Source organism: Poecile atricapillus, chromosome 2 (genome assembly GCF_030490865.1).
Source record: "Poecile atricapillus isolate bPoeAtr1 chromosome 2, bPoeAtr1.hap1, whole genome shotgun sequence".
In the NCBI taxonomy this organism is placed as follows: Eukaryota; Metazoa; Chordata; class Aves; order Passeriformes; family Paridae; genus Poecile; species Poecile atricapillus.
This window is the reverse complement of record NC_081250.1, coordinates 53,311,935-53,329,934: the sequence shown is the minus strand read 5'-3', so window position 1 is coordinate 53,329,934 and position 18,000 is coordinate 53,311,935. Positions and strand designations below refer to the sequence as shown.

At 40.8% G+C, this 18,000-nt stretch overlaps 1 protein-coding gene across 1 annotated transcript in view; it reads right to left on the bottom strand.

Annotated features, from left to right (window-relative positions):
* The window catches only part of GLI3 (GLI family zinc finger 3), a 204,521-nt gene that overhangs the window by 12,209 nt on the left and 174,312 nt on the right, over window positions 1-18,000 (bottom strand). Inside the window, exons 11-12 of the mRNA XM_058833075.1 lie at window positions 987-1,136; window positions 243-407 (exon numbers count right to left, since the gene is read on the bottom strand). Coding sequence (XP_058689058.1) covers window positions 243-407; window positions 987-1,136 — 315 coding nt within the window. The remainder of the gene's footprint in view (window positions 1-242; window positions 408-986; window positions 1,137-18,000) is intronic.

Sequence of the window (18,000 nt, the reverse complement as noted above, 5' to 3'; positions counted from 1 at the left end):
ACAGGATCTGTCCCAAGTTAATCCATGTGTTTCCATTAGACTCCCTCACTCAAAACTCTCTTACACATAATAAAATGCCAGGTCTGTATGACATACTGTGCTGTAAGGGTCATCCAGATCTTACATTCCTTTCAGGTTGCAGAGGGTCGCTGTACCTGCTGTCTGTAATAGATTGCTATGACCACACTGAAAGTCTGTTCCACAATGAATTATATTAATCTTCTGAAGCTGTGCTTACTTACCTCATTGGAATGAGTCCTGTTTTGGTGCTTGGCCCTGTCAGATGCATTGGAGAAAGCTTTGTTGCAGCCTTCATGTTCGCACACATACGGTTTCTCTCCAGTGTGAGATCTCAAGTGCGTTTTCAAGTTTTCTAGTCTGGAGTAGGCCTTTGTACAACCTTCAAACTGCAGATGAGAAATAAGTCTGGTTTAGTTTTAATCTTTGGACTTGCAGTAAACAGTAAAAGTGGACTTACAAAAGTTTAGAAGTTTTCCAAGTCCTCATAACCTTGTCCAATGTAGGTTTGATTTGGAGGGTTTTAATTTAACCCGAGCAAACTCCACCACAGCTCAAGTTAAAATGCTTTCAGCATTATGTAAATATTTTCTTACAGGAGAGCACAGTGTTTGCCTACTTTGACTAAGACTGAAGTCCACTGCAAAGCCACCAGGAGGCTGGTGGCCAGCAGTAATATCAAGCTCTGTAAGAGAAAGTGCCTTTAAATAATTAAGCAAACTGAGCCCTGTTTAATAATGCCTTTTAGGGCTTCTTTACTTTAAACTTGATGAAGTGGGCCAAATCATCCTCTCCTGAAGCTTTTGTCATCTGGTTGTGCTGGATACCAAAACAGACATGGCAGTCTCCTCTCCACAGGAGTCTGACAGACAAGAGCTCAGAGAATGCAGCACTCGTCCTGCTCTTTTTGTTCTCCTCACAGCCCCAGCTTCCCTGTACAAGCCTGGAGCTCCGGCCCCTTTACTTACAGTGCATTTGTGTGGCTTTTCCCCTGTATGTCTCCTCATGTGGACCACCAGCATATATTGGGCTTTGAAAGGTTTCTGCTCCCGGGAACAGTCCAGCCATCGGCACACAAACTCTTTCTTCTCACCGTGTATGTGGTCATTGTTGATATGCTGTTCAGGTGGAACAGAGGTTACAGCTTAACAGAAATACAACATCAGCTGCAGCTTTATTGCAATTTCATACCAGAAGAGCACTAGAGATTCAGTTGTGAACCAGGTCCTTGTGGTACCAAAAGAATAAGATAATCTACACTTCCAAGTGACCACAGGGTTCAAATTATAGATCCTACTGGAAGTCACTAAGGCCCATGGATTTTTTTCTACTGAAATCAACAGACTTTGGATCAGGCCCCAGGGATACAAGCTGATAAATGGATCCTGGATAATCTCAGGCACTGGTTAATTCACACTGGGTACTGCTTTTGCAGAGCAGAGAAGTGCTCACTTAAGTGCTGTTCAACATAAACAAGATTTAGAAAATCGAGCCTTTAGAAACATATCCTCCAACCCAAAAAATCAATACAACTGCTAAATCAAGTTTCCACCCCAAATTTCAACTCACTCCCCATTACCCTTATTTTCTTTCAGAAAACATATTTGGTTCTATAAATGTACAGGTCATGGCAGTGGAAATAAACCCCTACACACTGTGAATATAAACTCTGAGTACCGAAGCATACATCATGCCAGTTTTTGCCATTGCCAAGTCTGGCTCTGTCTGAATGTGTGTGGGAGTGACAGCTGCCCCAGCCCTGCTGCCTCACAGGCATGTCTTTCTGTGGTCAGTGTCATCCACGTGAGTGTATCCAGAAGCAGGACAGGGCTGTGTACCTTCTAATTTTCCACAAAATTAGCTTGCTCCATTTCTTTCAGTAAGATCTAGCTCATTAAAGCATTTAAAAATGGATTTAATTCTCTCTGTGTTTGAGTGGAAACAGGCAGGTGAAGTAGGGTCAGCCTCAAAACTGATATGTGGTTTTTTTAAGGCTTAACTGTTTGAATATTTTTGCACGACTTTAGAAAACAAAAGAAAAGAAACTACACCTGGACTTTCAGTCTTTTTTCCGATAGGGGCTACCCGACTCATCCTCCCAGACTCTCTTGGAGAAATCATTCCACGCTGCCGTACTTCTGTCGTTGTGCCACTAGATGGCTGCATTACTCAGCGAATGACATTATTCCCATTACGGTACCACCAAAAAAAAATCTCCAGTTTTTATGTGATCACAGCCCACGGATAAAATCTGTATCTGTTCCGTAATGGGCCCACAGAAAATGCTAGCCATACAGAAACTCAGTAGTTTAAACTGGAACACAAAGAAGATAATCCCAATCTTTTTGTCTTGAAATCAGTCAGAAAGCCACATAAAATCACGTATGTTCAAAATTATGTACCATTGCCATGTAAAACAGACATCCATTGCCTGTAAAAGATGACAGCTCTTTTCCTGAAACTTTATTGCCATTTCTTCAAAGTTGTTATGGGGCACAGGATGCATGACCAGAGCAGAGGTGCTTGGCAACATACGACTGCAAAAAATCTGCGAGAGTTAATGTTCCTAGTGCAGCTTTGTAGCCATTGATAAAACACACACCTGTGCCAGAAGCAAGCACATCCCTTGCTCTGCGAAATGGTATCAAAAGAGTTCAACGGGTGTCATGTGTGCTCTCTCTTGAAAGAAAAAGAAGTAACAGGACAAAATTTAATGCATTCAAGTAATTCATGGCCAAATCTCTCTGTAAACATTACAGAGTGCATTATGTGGTTAAACCTCCACAGCCACGAGGGGGATGAAACTTGAGTGTGTGACACAGGCTTTCCATTTGATACAAAAACCTCAAGGCTCGATCAATCACTTTACCACAGCACCTCCTTTTACCTCCTGCTGTGTGGACACTCAGGCACCATGGAGGCTCTTTCAGAGAAAATCTCCATAGGACAGTTTTTTCTCTTTGTCCCTTCAAATCAGCTTGCTCCCTGCGCTCCAGACCTCTAGCCTTTAACAGCATGACAATCCTCTAAAACTGACCTTTCTCATGGGCCTTAAAGTCTTTCCTCACTCCCTCCCCAGCCCAGGCTCATTGCAGCAGCCGACAGAACTTGCCAAGAGTGGTGATCATTTGCCTCTCTCCTTCACCACCTTACCTGTCAAGTATCTTGTAATCATCCTCTGGTCTTTCACAACTGTGGCCCTCCACACATTTGCCCTAGTCTCTTACTTATCAATCCTTTCCTATACTCTCTGATCTTCCTACAATCAAACCCCTCTTTGTGCTGTTTTCTCTCATTGCTCTGATGCTCCAAGTGGCCCTTGAGAGCTCACCCACAAATCCATCTCATTACCATCCAATCCCTCTGAGGATCCTCACCTTTAGGGAAAGCCTGGAATAAATGAGCCTGTGATCTGCTAATTCGGGTAATTTATTTTGGTTCACAGGTGAGCTGCTTAATTGCTTTTTGCAGAGGGGTGATATTTTAGCAGACCTACGAATATGTCCAAATACTGAAATGCTGGTCTGGAGGAAGACACTTGCTAGACACAAAATCAGCACGAGCAGTGTACTCAGGTACAGAGATTCACAGTATTTGTAATCCTGAGATTCAAACACTCTCACTTGCTCAGGATATGGTGAGAAAACTTGTCTGTCATCTGCTACAGGCAGATGCTACATGGACCTACAGGCAGAACTACACAAATGAAAACCATGAACTAAATCTACACTGGGATTTTTTACCATTATCATCTGACAGAAAGAATGTGCAATTTTTGCAACATGTTTAAAAAGGAGGGAGGTCTCACTGTGCAAACAACACCATTTAGAAAAGTTCAGAAGTTTGTGAACTCTGGCATTCAGATTCTTTGACTCAGATAATTACCTTTGGATTTTACACGGTGTTTTTGGCTCCCTGGTCTCTATTATGAGAGGAAATGAACAGTTTTGAGCTTGTAAAACAAAGAACAGTCAGGAATAAGAGTATTATGCAAAGCAGAAGCTTTGGTACAGTACAATAAGGATTTATAGGGTTTCAATTTATAATCTGTTTGTAACCTTATTACACCCATGAAATGTCACATTCCAGGGACTAGATCAGAAGGATTTTTTTTTCCTGGTGAAATTGAATTTTGATGCAGTTTCAGGGTGTGAAAAGGCTTTTCTTTTAATTTTGTGGGCCCAAACCTGCAAGTTTTACTTATGTCTGTAATCCTTATTACAGTAAATAGGCTCATGAAAGCCAATGATATTACTCCCTAGTGTCAGGTTTGCTAGCATAAGGCTCTGAAGCACCAGCTCTGTATTATTAAGAATTTCTGACCTGAAAAAAAAAGCCCCCATTAAAAGCTGGAATTCTACAAGCTATCTCCCACTGCACACAGCTCCAAAAAGCTGCTAAACAGGGGTCATTTGCAGAATACCAGTCACTTTCATGCTACTTCAATGTTCATTACCAAACCTCTGTTTGTCCTGGCTCATTTCCTTTTCTTTAAAAAAATGTTATTATTATCATCCAGTTCCAAAACCCCTAAAACGAACAGAGGGAGCTGACCTAAATACTGATTTTGGTCTCAGAATGACCTGCCTTTGAAGGAGGAAGCTCCAAGATGGATTTCAATTCCAGAGCATAAAACCACACCAGATTAATTGAAATGAAGCCTGAAGTTTGCCTGTCTTCTCTACGGGGCAATCTCAAAAAACAGAGGTAAAGGAAAATTCAATCCACAGTATGCTGGAAGCATAAATGCTGAAATGGTAAGAAATACTATTGGAAAAGGGAATGCCTTAAATCATACATGGTCTCCTGTATTCCATACCAACCATACCTGTTACTTGATACTGTAGCAGATGAGATGAGATGACACTGGAGGTAGGATCTGCAACAATCTTAGTGTTCCATTTCCCTCCTCCAAGAGAGGTTTTAGGAGAAAGGAGAATATGCACACGTCCTAGCTGACTGCATGGTACATGGTACGTTAGCTATTCAATACATAAACAAAGGCCAAACGTGCTCTCACAGTAGTCAAACAGCAGGAGGAAAAGCCTCTCCATACCAGTGGAAAAACTTAGGAACAACAGGAAAAGAATGTCACTGTAACTGAGATTGCATCTGAAAGCAAAGTGCTATTTGGTGGCAAGAGCAGAATACTTAGAATCTCCCATTTCTGTTTCCTACCCTAGAGTGTAAGAGAAAACTGGGAAGAGACCATGCTGTATTGGTATAATGTAGTAAGTGGCAGTGAAAGGCATATCACCATTGCCAAAATTAGGTTTAATAACAGTTATACAGCGACAATTTCAGACTTTTATCTTCTCGTGGTTATTTCCCTGTATTTTAAAAAAAATTATAAAGGAAGTGCTAAATAACTTCTCACTAGATCTTACCACAGACATTAAGCAGAGGCAGCATTTAAACCATCTTCTAGCACAAACCTCCCTCTGTACTGTACTGCTACAAGAAGTCCCTCAAACCAGCAGAGCTGCTGCATTTGATGCTTAGGGAACAAAGTGAGAAAGGTGAAGAGGCATTGAGTGGAACGGCTGCTAAACACAGCTCATCCTGCACAAGAGCTGTGGAGCCCACAGGGAGGACATATGCAGAGGCTGTGTCTGGCAGACACAGTACCAGACTAGCTCTGAAGCTGGTTTGGAAGGGGATTAGCTGTCCCTGACCTGCAAGTCCTGCAGGGAACACTTTTATTTCTGTGTTTTGCATAGGGAATGTAGATTTGTCCTTAAGCCCACATACAGCTAGAAACAGGTTCCTGGTCATCAGGCCCATCCCCTCGCTATGGCAAGTCCCACTGCACATAATCCTGGTCATGAACAGAGCTTCAGCTTCTAAGTGCCTTGGTGATCAGCTCCCTCTGCTCCCAGCGGAAGGCTCTTCTAGAAACTCACTCTTCTGCTGGTTAGCAACTAATTTCTAGCTTCAATTTATTCACAGCCAATTTAAATTCATTTGTTCTCATGCCAACACTATCCTTTAGCTTAAACAGCTCTGCTTCCCTGCAGTGTTTAGTTCTCTCCCTTCCCCACCCTAACTAACTGGCAGACAGTACTCTCCTCTCTGTCTTCATTTGCTGGATTAAATAAACTAGCTCCTTCTGGTCTCCCCTTCAATGATCAAGTCCTCATTCCCCCCTTAATCTGCTTTAGCTTGAGGTGGGGAAGCCCAAATTCCATTTGTCATTTTGTTCTCAGATTCCCCACTGTCACTTTGAGGACTGTATTAGTCCATCAGTGGCTCTCTCAGCCTCCTCACCTGCTCTAGTACAACTTCAACCTTCTTGACCAGAACAGTGTGAAGTATACCAGGGCTCACCAGACTCGGTGTAAGAGAATTCAAACTTCCCTGTCCCCACTTGGGTGTAAGTACAGATCTCACATCCACTTTAGACTTGAGACTATTACCAAAGCCTCTGAATACCTTGTAGGTGGTGAACCTAACAACAAATTTCAGGAAAGAGTATCTTCTACTATGGCCACAGTTGAGGCAGAGACTTAAGGCCCAGGAAACCCAAAGGCCACATTCACAGAAGTATTTGGATCTCTGATTCCCACTAAAAGCAGTCACTTGTTCATGAGTGGTGTGCATATTTCTGAGGTTCTTGACTTACACAGCTTCCTGAGATAGCCAAGTGACTGCAAAAAGGGTATCAGTGCTCAGAACAGTGACAGGACAGCACATAAGCAAGTGCCCAAGCTTGCCTGCTCCCCAGGGATGCAATACGCGACTCATCACTGCTCCTTGTTACCATTTTAGGTAGTCAGGCAACTGAGAGATGACATCAGATGGGCCTCCCTACCATCTCATTAACATCTTGATAAAGGTTGACTCCATGATCCACGGCAAGATGAACAGACAAAGGCATCGTAAAAACGTCAGGATATAAAGGAGGTCCTGGTGAGCCAGGAAATCTCCTGTGACAATAGAAATCTCATTGTGAGGAGGAAAAAAAAAATGCATCTCCATGGAGTGAAATCCCCAGCAGACTTCTTGGACACATTCCAATCACTGCAATCGAGTCTCTCTCTAACCTCTGCGACTCTCTGTTAGAACAATGCATGCATTTTAATTTCCTCTTTCTTTCTTTCTTTCTTTCTTTCTTTCTTTCTTTCTTTCTTTCTTTCTTTCTTCCCTCTTTCTTCCTCTTTCCATCTAATAGAAAATAGGTACAGATCCTGTCTTTTCCTTACTAAAGATTTTGCAGGCACAACCAGGCTAAACAGCCCCAAGAGACCAACGTCTCCTCCCTGCTGTTCAAGTTGAGAGTACCCTTTTGACCCCATGTCCTTAGGGTGGCATAAATACTTAAGCCATTTTTAGTTCCTGAGACGGAAGAAGCACTTAAGCTGCTTTAAGCCCTTATGGTGGCATAAACACTTAAGCTGCCTGCCTGCAGTTCCTAAAGCCAAGCGGAAGCTATAGCTGTACATGAAGAACTCTGCACTTCCACATAGACACATGCCTGTGGAGAAACTCAGATGACTATCTCCAATCCTGCTTCTTTTCCTTTGGATGCACTTACCGTTATTCTATTAGAGTTCTTGGTGCTGTCTTTCATACTTTATGTAAGACTTAAGAAATGCTGTTGTGACAGATCTCTGCTAGTGCTGATTAGCAACATGACAATTTATACAATTTGCTGATCTGCCCAAAGCAGGGCAGTGCCTCCACAGTCTTGACACCTTTACTAAAACGGAATACACACAGTTAAGGATCTTAAAAGCACTGCACTGCAATTTCCTCGGTGTATAATGAATACACTAAATAGTCTGCGCACTGCACTCCTCACCTCACAGTGTTTGATCTTGCCAACCAATCTCTATACTTAATTATCAACATTTGCCACTATTAACAAATGAAGCCCCTTGCTCCCCCGAAATGTGTTCATGACCGTAAACCTAAATGAAGACTAGTGGCATGCCACATTTCATAATCAGGTATTTTTGGGTTACATGTGAGAGGAGTGTGGCTTTTTTGACAGCTGTAGTAATTTAACACTAGCCAACAACTACCTACCAGGTTCATTCCCACCAGCCCCTGCCAGCAGGATGGGATGAACTGGAAAAAGGTAAAATCCATGGGTTGAGATAATGATAGTTTGAAATACAAAATAAAAACTAAAATGGCACTAATAATGATAAAGATGAAAAGGGAGAAAAGAACAGGGACATGAGTAATAGCCAACAGAAACAAGCGATGCACAATACCCTTGTGGTCACCGCCTGCTCACTGATGCCCAGCACACCCCTGAGCAGCAATCGTTCATCCCAGCCAACTTTTCCCGGTTTATATCCTAAGCATGATGTTCTGTGGTATGGAATATCCCTTTGGTCAGTCTGGGTCAGCTGTTCCCGGCTGTGTACCCTCTCAGCTTCCTGTGCACCTGCTCCCTGGCAGAGCATGGGAAACTGAAAAGTCCTTCACTTAGAGTAGGCACTGCTCAGCAACAAGTAAACCATCTGTATGTTATCAACCTTATTCTCAAACTGAATTTAAAATATAGAATGTACCAGCTACTAGGAAGAAAATTAACTCTATCCCAGCCAAAACCAGGATAAAAACATGCAGAATTAGATATATACTGCAAGTATTTGGTACTCCAGTGTGACTCAAAATGTTTTAGTCATTAAGAAAAAAAAATTTAACTACAGAAAGAAAGTTTCAGTTAAAAAAATGGTTATTTCAGAAAGGACTGAAGCATGTGGGAAATAGGAAATGAAACTTAACCTATTTTACAAGCTTAACATTTGAACTCTCTGTCCATGACTGTTAATATTTAATTATAAGAATAAAAAGAGACTCCAGTCAGCACTCCAGCTGAATTCATGCTTGAAGCCCATTTATTACTGTGCTGTTCTGGATACCCATTTCTGTCCCTTGAGAACTGGTGACAGCAGTCAATGAAGAAAGGGAGGAATCAAAATTAGAAGCCCTAGGTCAACTGCAAAAATTATGATGATTTATAACTTGAGATAACACATGTATGTAGAAGGACAGGGGTGACAGGCACAGGAGAAGGGCAGCATGGAAACCAATAGCTGGAAGAGAGGACTGAAGCAGTAAGAAAGGAGGACTTCAGTGTTTGAGGGAGCATCCCCAAATAAATGGTAGACTGAAGGGAACCTCAGAGATGCTGCAATAAAAAATTGGGGCCAACAGCTTTCTTGGACCAGATGAGCACAGCTGCTGCTGGGAGAAGACTGGGTTTACAGTCATATGTAAACATTTAGTAAAGATCTGAACTCAGTGTAACACATGGACAGAGACTGTCCCTGTTTCATGGGGCATACAAGTTCAGAAGCAAGAAATGCACAAAGGCCAAGAGCAATCAAACTAATAATAACTAATGAACTTTTCCATTTTGTGGAGTTTACTGTATGTCTGAACGGGAATCAGCTTTTTGCCTCAAATGATGTTTAAGCAAGCCGTGGTGAATCAAATGACTTTTTACGTATGGGATTGGATAAGTTTTGTTCTCTAAGTGTGAAACTGTATTACTAATAAACAGGAATATGCTAATTCAAAGGACACAGCTCACCAGGACTGTTTGCTTTTCACCTCTCTCTTTCAGCTGAAAATATAGGTTTGATATTTTTTTTTTTATCTCTCTCTGCCCTAACAACAGCAATAAAATTTCTAAATCACACATAAAAAAAAAAGTTATTTTCTTTCTACTTCTTTTGTTCTCTTGCAGTAAATCCTGTAGTTGTCTTCGTTGACTATCAATAGGTTAAACATATCCAACTTGTATGTTTAAATGCTAAAGACAGAGAAGTCCCCACAGATACGTCAATCATTGGCTCTTGTACAAAGAAAATACTGTATTTTGCTCAGAAGAGCTTTCTGTGGCAATTTAAACACAGTGAGACAGACACAATATCCTGGAGAGAGGAAAACCTGCCTTATTACATTCCTGACCCAAGAGAAAGGATCTGCCCTTAGGATATAAAGAGAATCAGTGGGGGGAAAACAAGAGAGAAGTTATCTAATCCTAAAAATAAAGACAGTGGTTCATAATACAGCATGACCTTCTTTTAATCTCTGATATAGCAGTTATCCAGTATGAATGTGATAGAATACCAACAGAGCAAACACAGCTTTCTCATCAGGCGGGGAACCAACTCCCTCAGCCTGTATCTGTTTCCAGGTTTTAGACAGCTTTTTGGTAGGCTCTGGTATATTCTGAGGAGTGAATGGAACTTATGGGATATTGCAGGGATTCTTTCCCAATAAGATCACATCTTGTTCTTGTTTCGTTTAATATACATATATTCACGTATGCAGTACAGTTCAGTCTGTTAGCAGCAAAATGCACTCCAGTAAGGGCAATGTTTTACAGCTCTCCCTTGATTTCCTGTGTCAGAGCATGCAGCTATAAAGCAATGGGCAGAAATCACATCTTTATTTGCTAAACCTGAAAATCTAATAAATGAGATTCTGCCAGGACAGCAACACAAATGCTGTGGACATTAATCATTCCAGTTTTACAGTGGTAGAGAATCTGTTTTGATGATTCTCAGGTTTGTTTCTTCTCTGATGTTCTCTTCCATGTCTGTGTCAAAAATCAAGTGCCTTGTTTTTCTTGGAACTTGCGTTCTTATATTACTAACTGGGACACTAATAGGTTAAGCTAGTACAGTACAGGAATTCCAGCTTTCTTTACTCCTTATTTTTTTCCCCAGCTGTAGAAAAGTAATTTTTCAGTGTATGCTGTCATGATAACTGGGTTTGACCATTTTCTCCAGCACTAATGCTTTGTATCACATTTGCCTTAGTTCAAGCAAGGTATCACAGCTTCCTTATTTTAACAATGTTATAAAAAAAAGAGCTCCACTTCCCTCTTCAACCACCTGCCCAATCTGTGACCTGCCTAGGGACAGGCTAATTGCATTTGCCTGAGGAGGCTGCAGAAGGAATTGGCAGTGGAAACCACAAGCCAAATGCTCAAGTCAACTGTCCTCAAACAGCTATGTTTTTGTTAAATCTCTGCTCTCCAAGGAGGAGCCCTGCTCTCCTGAGAACTGCTGAAGCAAGGAAAGATGCAAAAGGGTTACATGAGGATGACAAGTTCTTGGGGTACTGGGATAAAGGGGCCTGTAGGGCAGAAGCGCCCCTGCAGAGCTACTGGAAGAGTACAAGGGGCCAACCACAAGCTGGGCACTCCTGGTGTTTCTCCGAACACCTTCTCCTACCTGCCTGCAGGCTGCAGTGATTCCCAGCTCTCCTGGCTGCCCTCCCAGCTGCCTGCGCCGCAGCGCTCCCTGCACAGCTCCTGCAGGTTGTCTTACACCCTCCACACCACTGCACGTGTGTTGGCAAACTCTTCTCCAACTTCCACTTGCTTCAGAATCTTTCTTGGTGTAGTCGATTTTTGAACACACAGGCTGAGAGCTGCTCTGAGCATCTGAACTGCTGTGCTAACTGCACAAAAACCTTTTGTTGTAGGGTTTTTTCCTTTTTAAAAGGCAACATCACAGGTAGAACTCCATTATAACTTTCAACATCACCAAGACTCCAGCAATGCACAGAATTCACTTTTACAAAATTTAGCTTATATATTATATATGTGTGTGTATGTTATCTGTGTATGTGTGTTATATATGTGTGTGTTTTCCTCGCTTTGTTTTTTTTTAATGCTCTTCACATTTAGGTCTCCCAACTACATCTACATTTCACCTGCCTTCTATGTAAAGGACATAAGAGAAAAATATAGGGTAATTTGGTACCTGCAGCATAACAAGAGCCCCAAAACAGACTACCAATGAGAAAAGTAGAGGAAGAAAAAAGAAAGGTGAAGTGTGTACCAGTGATAGAGAATTCAAACTTGGCTTGAAAGACCAGGGCTGGAAGAAGGAAGCTGGTGAAGGCCATTTGCTGAAGGGTTTAAGACCCACTGCTGACTGTGATGAAACTGTGGTGTTGATCTTTATAGTGCAATAGCAAATGAAGGTGGTCTTCTCCCAAATCCTATACCCCAGCCCTGCACTGATGACCTTCAGCCTGTTCTGCCTGCTTTCCTCTCATTCTTCTCCATCACACATGCATCCAAGCTCTCCCCACAGGCTTTCTGAGAGGTGGCTACAGGCAGGAATTCTACAGCTTGAGCTGCAGGAAGATCTCCTGCCTTCAGGAAACAGCTCTACAGCATGATTGCAAGGAGGTGCAATGCTTATTCAAGTCATATGCTCACAAGAGAGGAAATTCACACTGCAAAGAGCTCCACATTCCCCTCAAATCCATTAGACATTCCTCTCTCAAATTAGCCAAAGCAGTCGTGCACAAACAAGAGAGGGGTTTTCCTACAGTTGGATGGGGAAGAGGGTGAAGACTGGCCAAATATCTGCCCTTCACTGGTTCTAAGACTGCCAGTGAATGTTGCCTAGAAAATGTACTGTCTGATACCTTCTAGGAGTGGCTGAATATGGAAGGAGAGAAAACCACCTGAGGCTCAACTTCTAAATTTTCTGCTTCATGATCTTTGCATTTAAGGATAAAAATTGATTTTACGTGCAACTGCTGGAGAATTTCCAGGAAAACCATGTTAAAAATCTCCCTCATAGGCAGTACCCGAGGCAAGCAATAGCTTACTCTTCTTTACAAATCTGAACTTGTGTACATCTGTGTACAATCTTTAACAAAAACATATAGGACTTACCTTAAAAAAAAAAAAAATTGAAAAACTTGAACAGCTCCACACTTAGCACTCCTACAGATGTGAGTATAATACACTTAAAAACATATATTCTGTTTCTGGATTTTTCTCTCTGGCAAAGACAGACCACAGAGAACTCCTGCCAGCACACATGAGAAGGAAGTAATCATAAAGAGGCATTACAATAAGGTATTTCATCTTATTTGCAAATAGTATGAAGAGTGAAAATACAGTTCCTGCTTTTGACAGAAGCACACCAGCACACACGAGGCAGAACTAAATACTTTGGATGTTTTCCCACATTTCTGCAGAAGACAAAATCTATAGGCCTCCTTCCTGCCACCATAACTCATCTGACTTCAATGGAAATCAGACCTGCTGTATATATTAAACCTGAAATTAACTATTCTCCCACCATATTGTTTGGCTTTGATAAATTCCAGCCATTGCTCCTGGCCAAGATGCACATATCCTGGTTCAGCGAGCTCTTATGGCAGCCTGGAGCCCATTAAATTCGATTGGGTCCAAACACACTGAGCTCTCTGCAGGAGTGAGGCTTTAGCTACTCTTACAGTTAGTTATTGAGCCATGGGTTCAAACCATGCTAGAACTAATAATATTCTCCTTTAACACAGGGCATGTTCACAAGAAAGTAAAATTGGAAGAGATTCCTAATCTTTACATTCCATAGCACAGACAAGAGCAGTGGAGCCAAGAAATAAAATCTTAAGAGTAAAGATGCCTAGAGAAGCAAAAAAAAAAAAAAAAAAAAAAAAGAAGAAAGTACCCAAGTACCCAGCAAAATATCCCAACAATTGGTGCACCAAATGAATGTATAAAGAGAAATGTTTTAGAAAAATTGTAAGGCTGTAATGACAAAAATCTGTTAAAACTTACACTGCCTTTCAGTGCACGTGTTTGGAAATACACTGGACCAGTTTAGAATCAACAGGCTCTTTGAGTTAAAATGTAACCTTCTATTCTAGCAGCTTTGTACAATTTTATATTAGCAGAGACAAACTGCTTAATCCCATGAACCAATTTAGAAACCTATGAAAGGCTATAGCAAGAGAAAATAAGGAAAAGCTGAAAAATACCATTCAAATGAAATTTTGAATTCTTCCAAACTCTGGGAGTGGTACAATAGGTAAACTATCTATTAAGAAAGATTAGCAAAATACCTGATCCTTTACAAGAAAGTTAAACCACTGCCCCTTTTGCTGAAAATCCTTTGTTCCTAAAGGGGATAAATAGCAAGGTAAGTGTCAGATATTTAAATGGGATCTGCTTTTCAAGGTGCATTAAACATATGGGCACTAGTACTAAGCATGTATATAGGACTTGCTGAAAAACATGCACCCTCTTTGGTTTAACCTGGGACCAGATTTTGTAAAATCATGCACTTCCTTCTACTTTTAGTACTTTATTAATAATTACAGCACAGCTAATACTGATCCATTTAAAATGAAAGAAAATATATTCCTCAGCAGGGTCTTCCTGTGTAAATCAATCAGTAAATCCTTCTAATTTTTTGTAAAGAGAACCCTTGTGCTTACCACATGGACACATACAAATTGTTTGTATGATTAAAATACCAGTGCTTTGTCTGCAGAAAGAGACTACTGAATAACAGCTTTTATTTTCAATAAATGCACATAGTGTCTCCTTATACATAACCTATGAAAGCTGCGGTTCATCTTAGAGATAATGCCTGATCCACGTTTAGCAATGAAAGGCACTAAAAACTTCTATAAAAACTGGAAATACAGTGACTTAAAAACACAGAACTTTCCACAGAAACTACAAAGAAAAATGCTGGTAGTGATAAGCAATGCCAAAATCTTCACTAGGCAATGTGTGTTTTAACATTTCTAATCACAGAGGAGACCCTGGTAGAATTAATCCAGCTTCAGTAGCTGACAGCAGCAGCAGCAGTGTGTTAAAACCACAACATCACAACTGGACTGGGTGAAGTAATTTGGGCTCTTCCTCCTAACACCTCCAAGAAACATGTCTAACATGCACACGCAGCAGTTTATTGCTACTCTAAGACCTCCCTTGGATTTATTTTACTGGACATCCACTTAGAATTTTCCTTTTGCATCCATGATAGGCTTAATCATCCCTGTCACATTCTAGCAAATTCAGAGCTAGCAAAGGTCTCTGTGCCATTTTAGAAGAACACCACTTCATGTTTCAGGCAGCAGCAGCAGCAGAGTTACCTTCTTTCATCTTTTTTTGCTGTGGGATAACATTTTTCTATCCTCTCATATGTGCCATAACAGTCCTGCACTGTATCTAAAGATGTATGTTTGAGCTGTTGCAATGAAAACTGTGCAGGAATTCTTAGAACATTGGAGTATCACCTAAAATACTTAGCCAAGGCCAATTCTTTTCTGCCCCTGCATTCCACACACTAACTTTCATTGACTTCCAGTGAACTTACAAGGGCATTTGGTAACTAAAAATCAGTCCTAAATAGTCTGGTTTATCTCAAAGATTCCTGTCTTCTCCTATATACCACTGTGGCACCGGCTGAATGGGACAGACTGTTCTGGCAGTCAAACACAGAAATCTGCAGCAGCAAAGCAGAGGGCAGTCCTGTATCTCTGTAACTCTTCCTCATGCAAAAACTATTCAGAACTGGAGGCTGGCACCTTCAGAATGTCATATAAAACACACTTCTTTGTTCAGGCTTTTTTTACTAACCGTGTCGGGATCCCCTTGGCAATTAATTTCCTGGCTGGTAAACCCTTGGCTCTGATCCATGCAGAGAAAGTGGCTGCAATGGAGGGAGGCGTGCAAGGCACATGCTCTGACTTTGCAAAATGAAGTGGTCTCTTTATTTAAATGACAGTGGCCAAGCCTGAAAACTTTGTACTTGCCCTGCATAATGGAGTAAGCTAAGCTCACTGTTAAACACTCTTTAAAGCCAAGTATGTGGCAAATGGTCTAACACTGCAGGCAGGGTTTTCTTGGTTATCTGAGGCAATATTCCAAACAATATAGGCACAATAAAGAAAAGTAAACACTACCCCAATGGCAGTGAGATAGAGGAATTTACAATACACTGATAACAGTTTAAAGGATACAGCCCTTCACTTTAAGAAAACTTACTCTAACAACAACAAAATCACTGCATATCCCACAGTGTATTAAGATTCTCTACTCTCAGCTCTTGTACAGAGGTACAGAACTCCTGTGGCAATCCTGCCTGATGCTGGGAACTGGCAAAACACTACAATCAACAGACCAGAGCTACAGCAATGCTTCTCCCTAGCAGCCAGGCCAGGTGGGCTTGATCAGTTCTGACACAAATATGTTGTTTAAGATATTCAGAAAAAAAGGGACAGAGAGGCTCCTATAGGTAGCCAAACTCTCAAAAAATTTTTTTCACTAAGTTTCCTTTAGTTTCAGACAAAGGATTTCATAGGAGAAAGAAAGTTGGTACCATGCTCACATGTGCTGTGAATAGTGAGATATTACCTTTTTAATTAATTCAGCCTAAACTAATGCAGTTGTAAGTAATGTGTTACTTTCAGGATTTGAGGAATCCTGAATTCCTCAAATTAGGAAGCATCAGAGCCAAATAAATATGGGAAAGACACTTGTCCTTCATGCTACAGAATCTTAAAATAACACACCACAACCTTCCCCCCTCTGGACCTCCCTGGATACATTCAAGGTGTGTTGCCCTTATCTGGAAGGAATCACTTCTGAGGTAAGGTGCTAACCAGTAGCAAAGGACGAACTTATCTGTACTGTGCTTCTCTCAGAAAATTTAGTGAGTGCCTACCTGCCGCTGTACTGCTGCTGTTCTTTCTTTTCGTGCTTTCTTGGCACATGTAGGAGAGGATAAAAGCCTAATGGGTGCGAGTGTCAGCACAATATAAATTGCTGCAAGAAAAAACTTGATGCATGGCTTGGGATCTGAAAGAAGAATGTCCACCATTGTTTGTGATTATGGATCACATCACAATCTAATAGCAATTTTTATTTAATCAATAATTTCCATGCTGAACAGACAGCCCTGTTACAGAGAATCGACAAGCAAGTACTGATAGCGACTAGGCTTGTTATTAATCTTTACCCTGCCAACATTTCAACCAAACTACTGTAAAAAAGCACCACCAAGATGGATTTAGAAGTAGGTTTTTGGGGTTTTTTTCTCTTTTTTTTTTCTCTTTTTCTTTCTCTCTCTCTCTCTCTCTCTTTCTTTATCCATTTCTTCCTTTTGCTTTTCTTTTCTTTTTACCTACACAGTCCCATTACCCTTCTTTTAAATATTTATATATAGATTTATATTACGTATATTATATATATATAATATGTAAATATATTTTTAAAACAATATAAAATGTTAATGACACTTCACTTAAATGTAAAGAGTTGCTTTTTTTGCAATCCAAAGAATTTGCATCGTGATTTTTTTTTTTTTCCCATTTTTTTTTTCCTTCTTTTTTTTTTTTTGGTCTTTTTATTTAATATTTTTTTTGGTTTTTTTTTTTTGTTCTTTTTTAGTCTGTGTTTTTTTCTCTTTGTTATCCAAAAAAAGGCTCTCGTTTCTTCTGTACAAAAATGATCGAGATACAAAAAAGAAAAATAAACCCAAAACCGAACAAAGAGGAACGCTCCACTGTAGTTTATCTCTGCCTAAACACAAGGAGGGATACAGTTGGAGCTTTGTTTCATTTTCAGCTTGACTACTTTATCTCACGGAGAACTGCAGCATCTCAGCCCTGCGATACACATAAGAATGGTATATGCAGACCTCATACCTACAGTGCAAGCCACCAGAGGACCCACTCCTGACAAAACCACCACCCATTCATTTTATAGATTAGGTACTCAACATCTTGAAGAAAAGTCACGCTCACACTTAAGTTTAAGCACGGGAAAGCACTAGATTTGTTTCCCCATGATAAAAGGCTCATCTGCTTTTCATTTTTCTTTTTCTTTCTATTAAGAGGTTACACAAACAATAGAGACTGCAAAAATGAATCCATGCAGTCCAACCCTTTCTAAACCAAATTCATAAACTTCACTCGTGCCTGTATTTGAGTTGCCTGTCTCTGCCTCCATTTGTACATGCTGATCTGCCACTTCTGTCTCAGAAAAAGCACTTCCACATGCAGCTGAGCCAGCACTCACAGATACCTATTTTTCCCAGGACTGGTTTAGTATGGGTAGATTTTTTGGTAGAATACGGGTGACAAAAGAAGTGTAGAGACATTCCACACCGAACACAAGGTAGATCTCTCACCTAATAACACAGGCTATGTAACAAAAAAATCAAATCACTTAACAGAAGCAAGGCA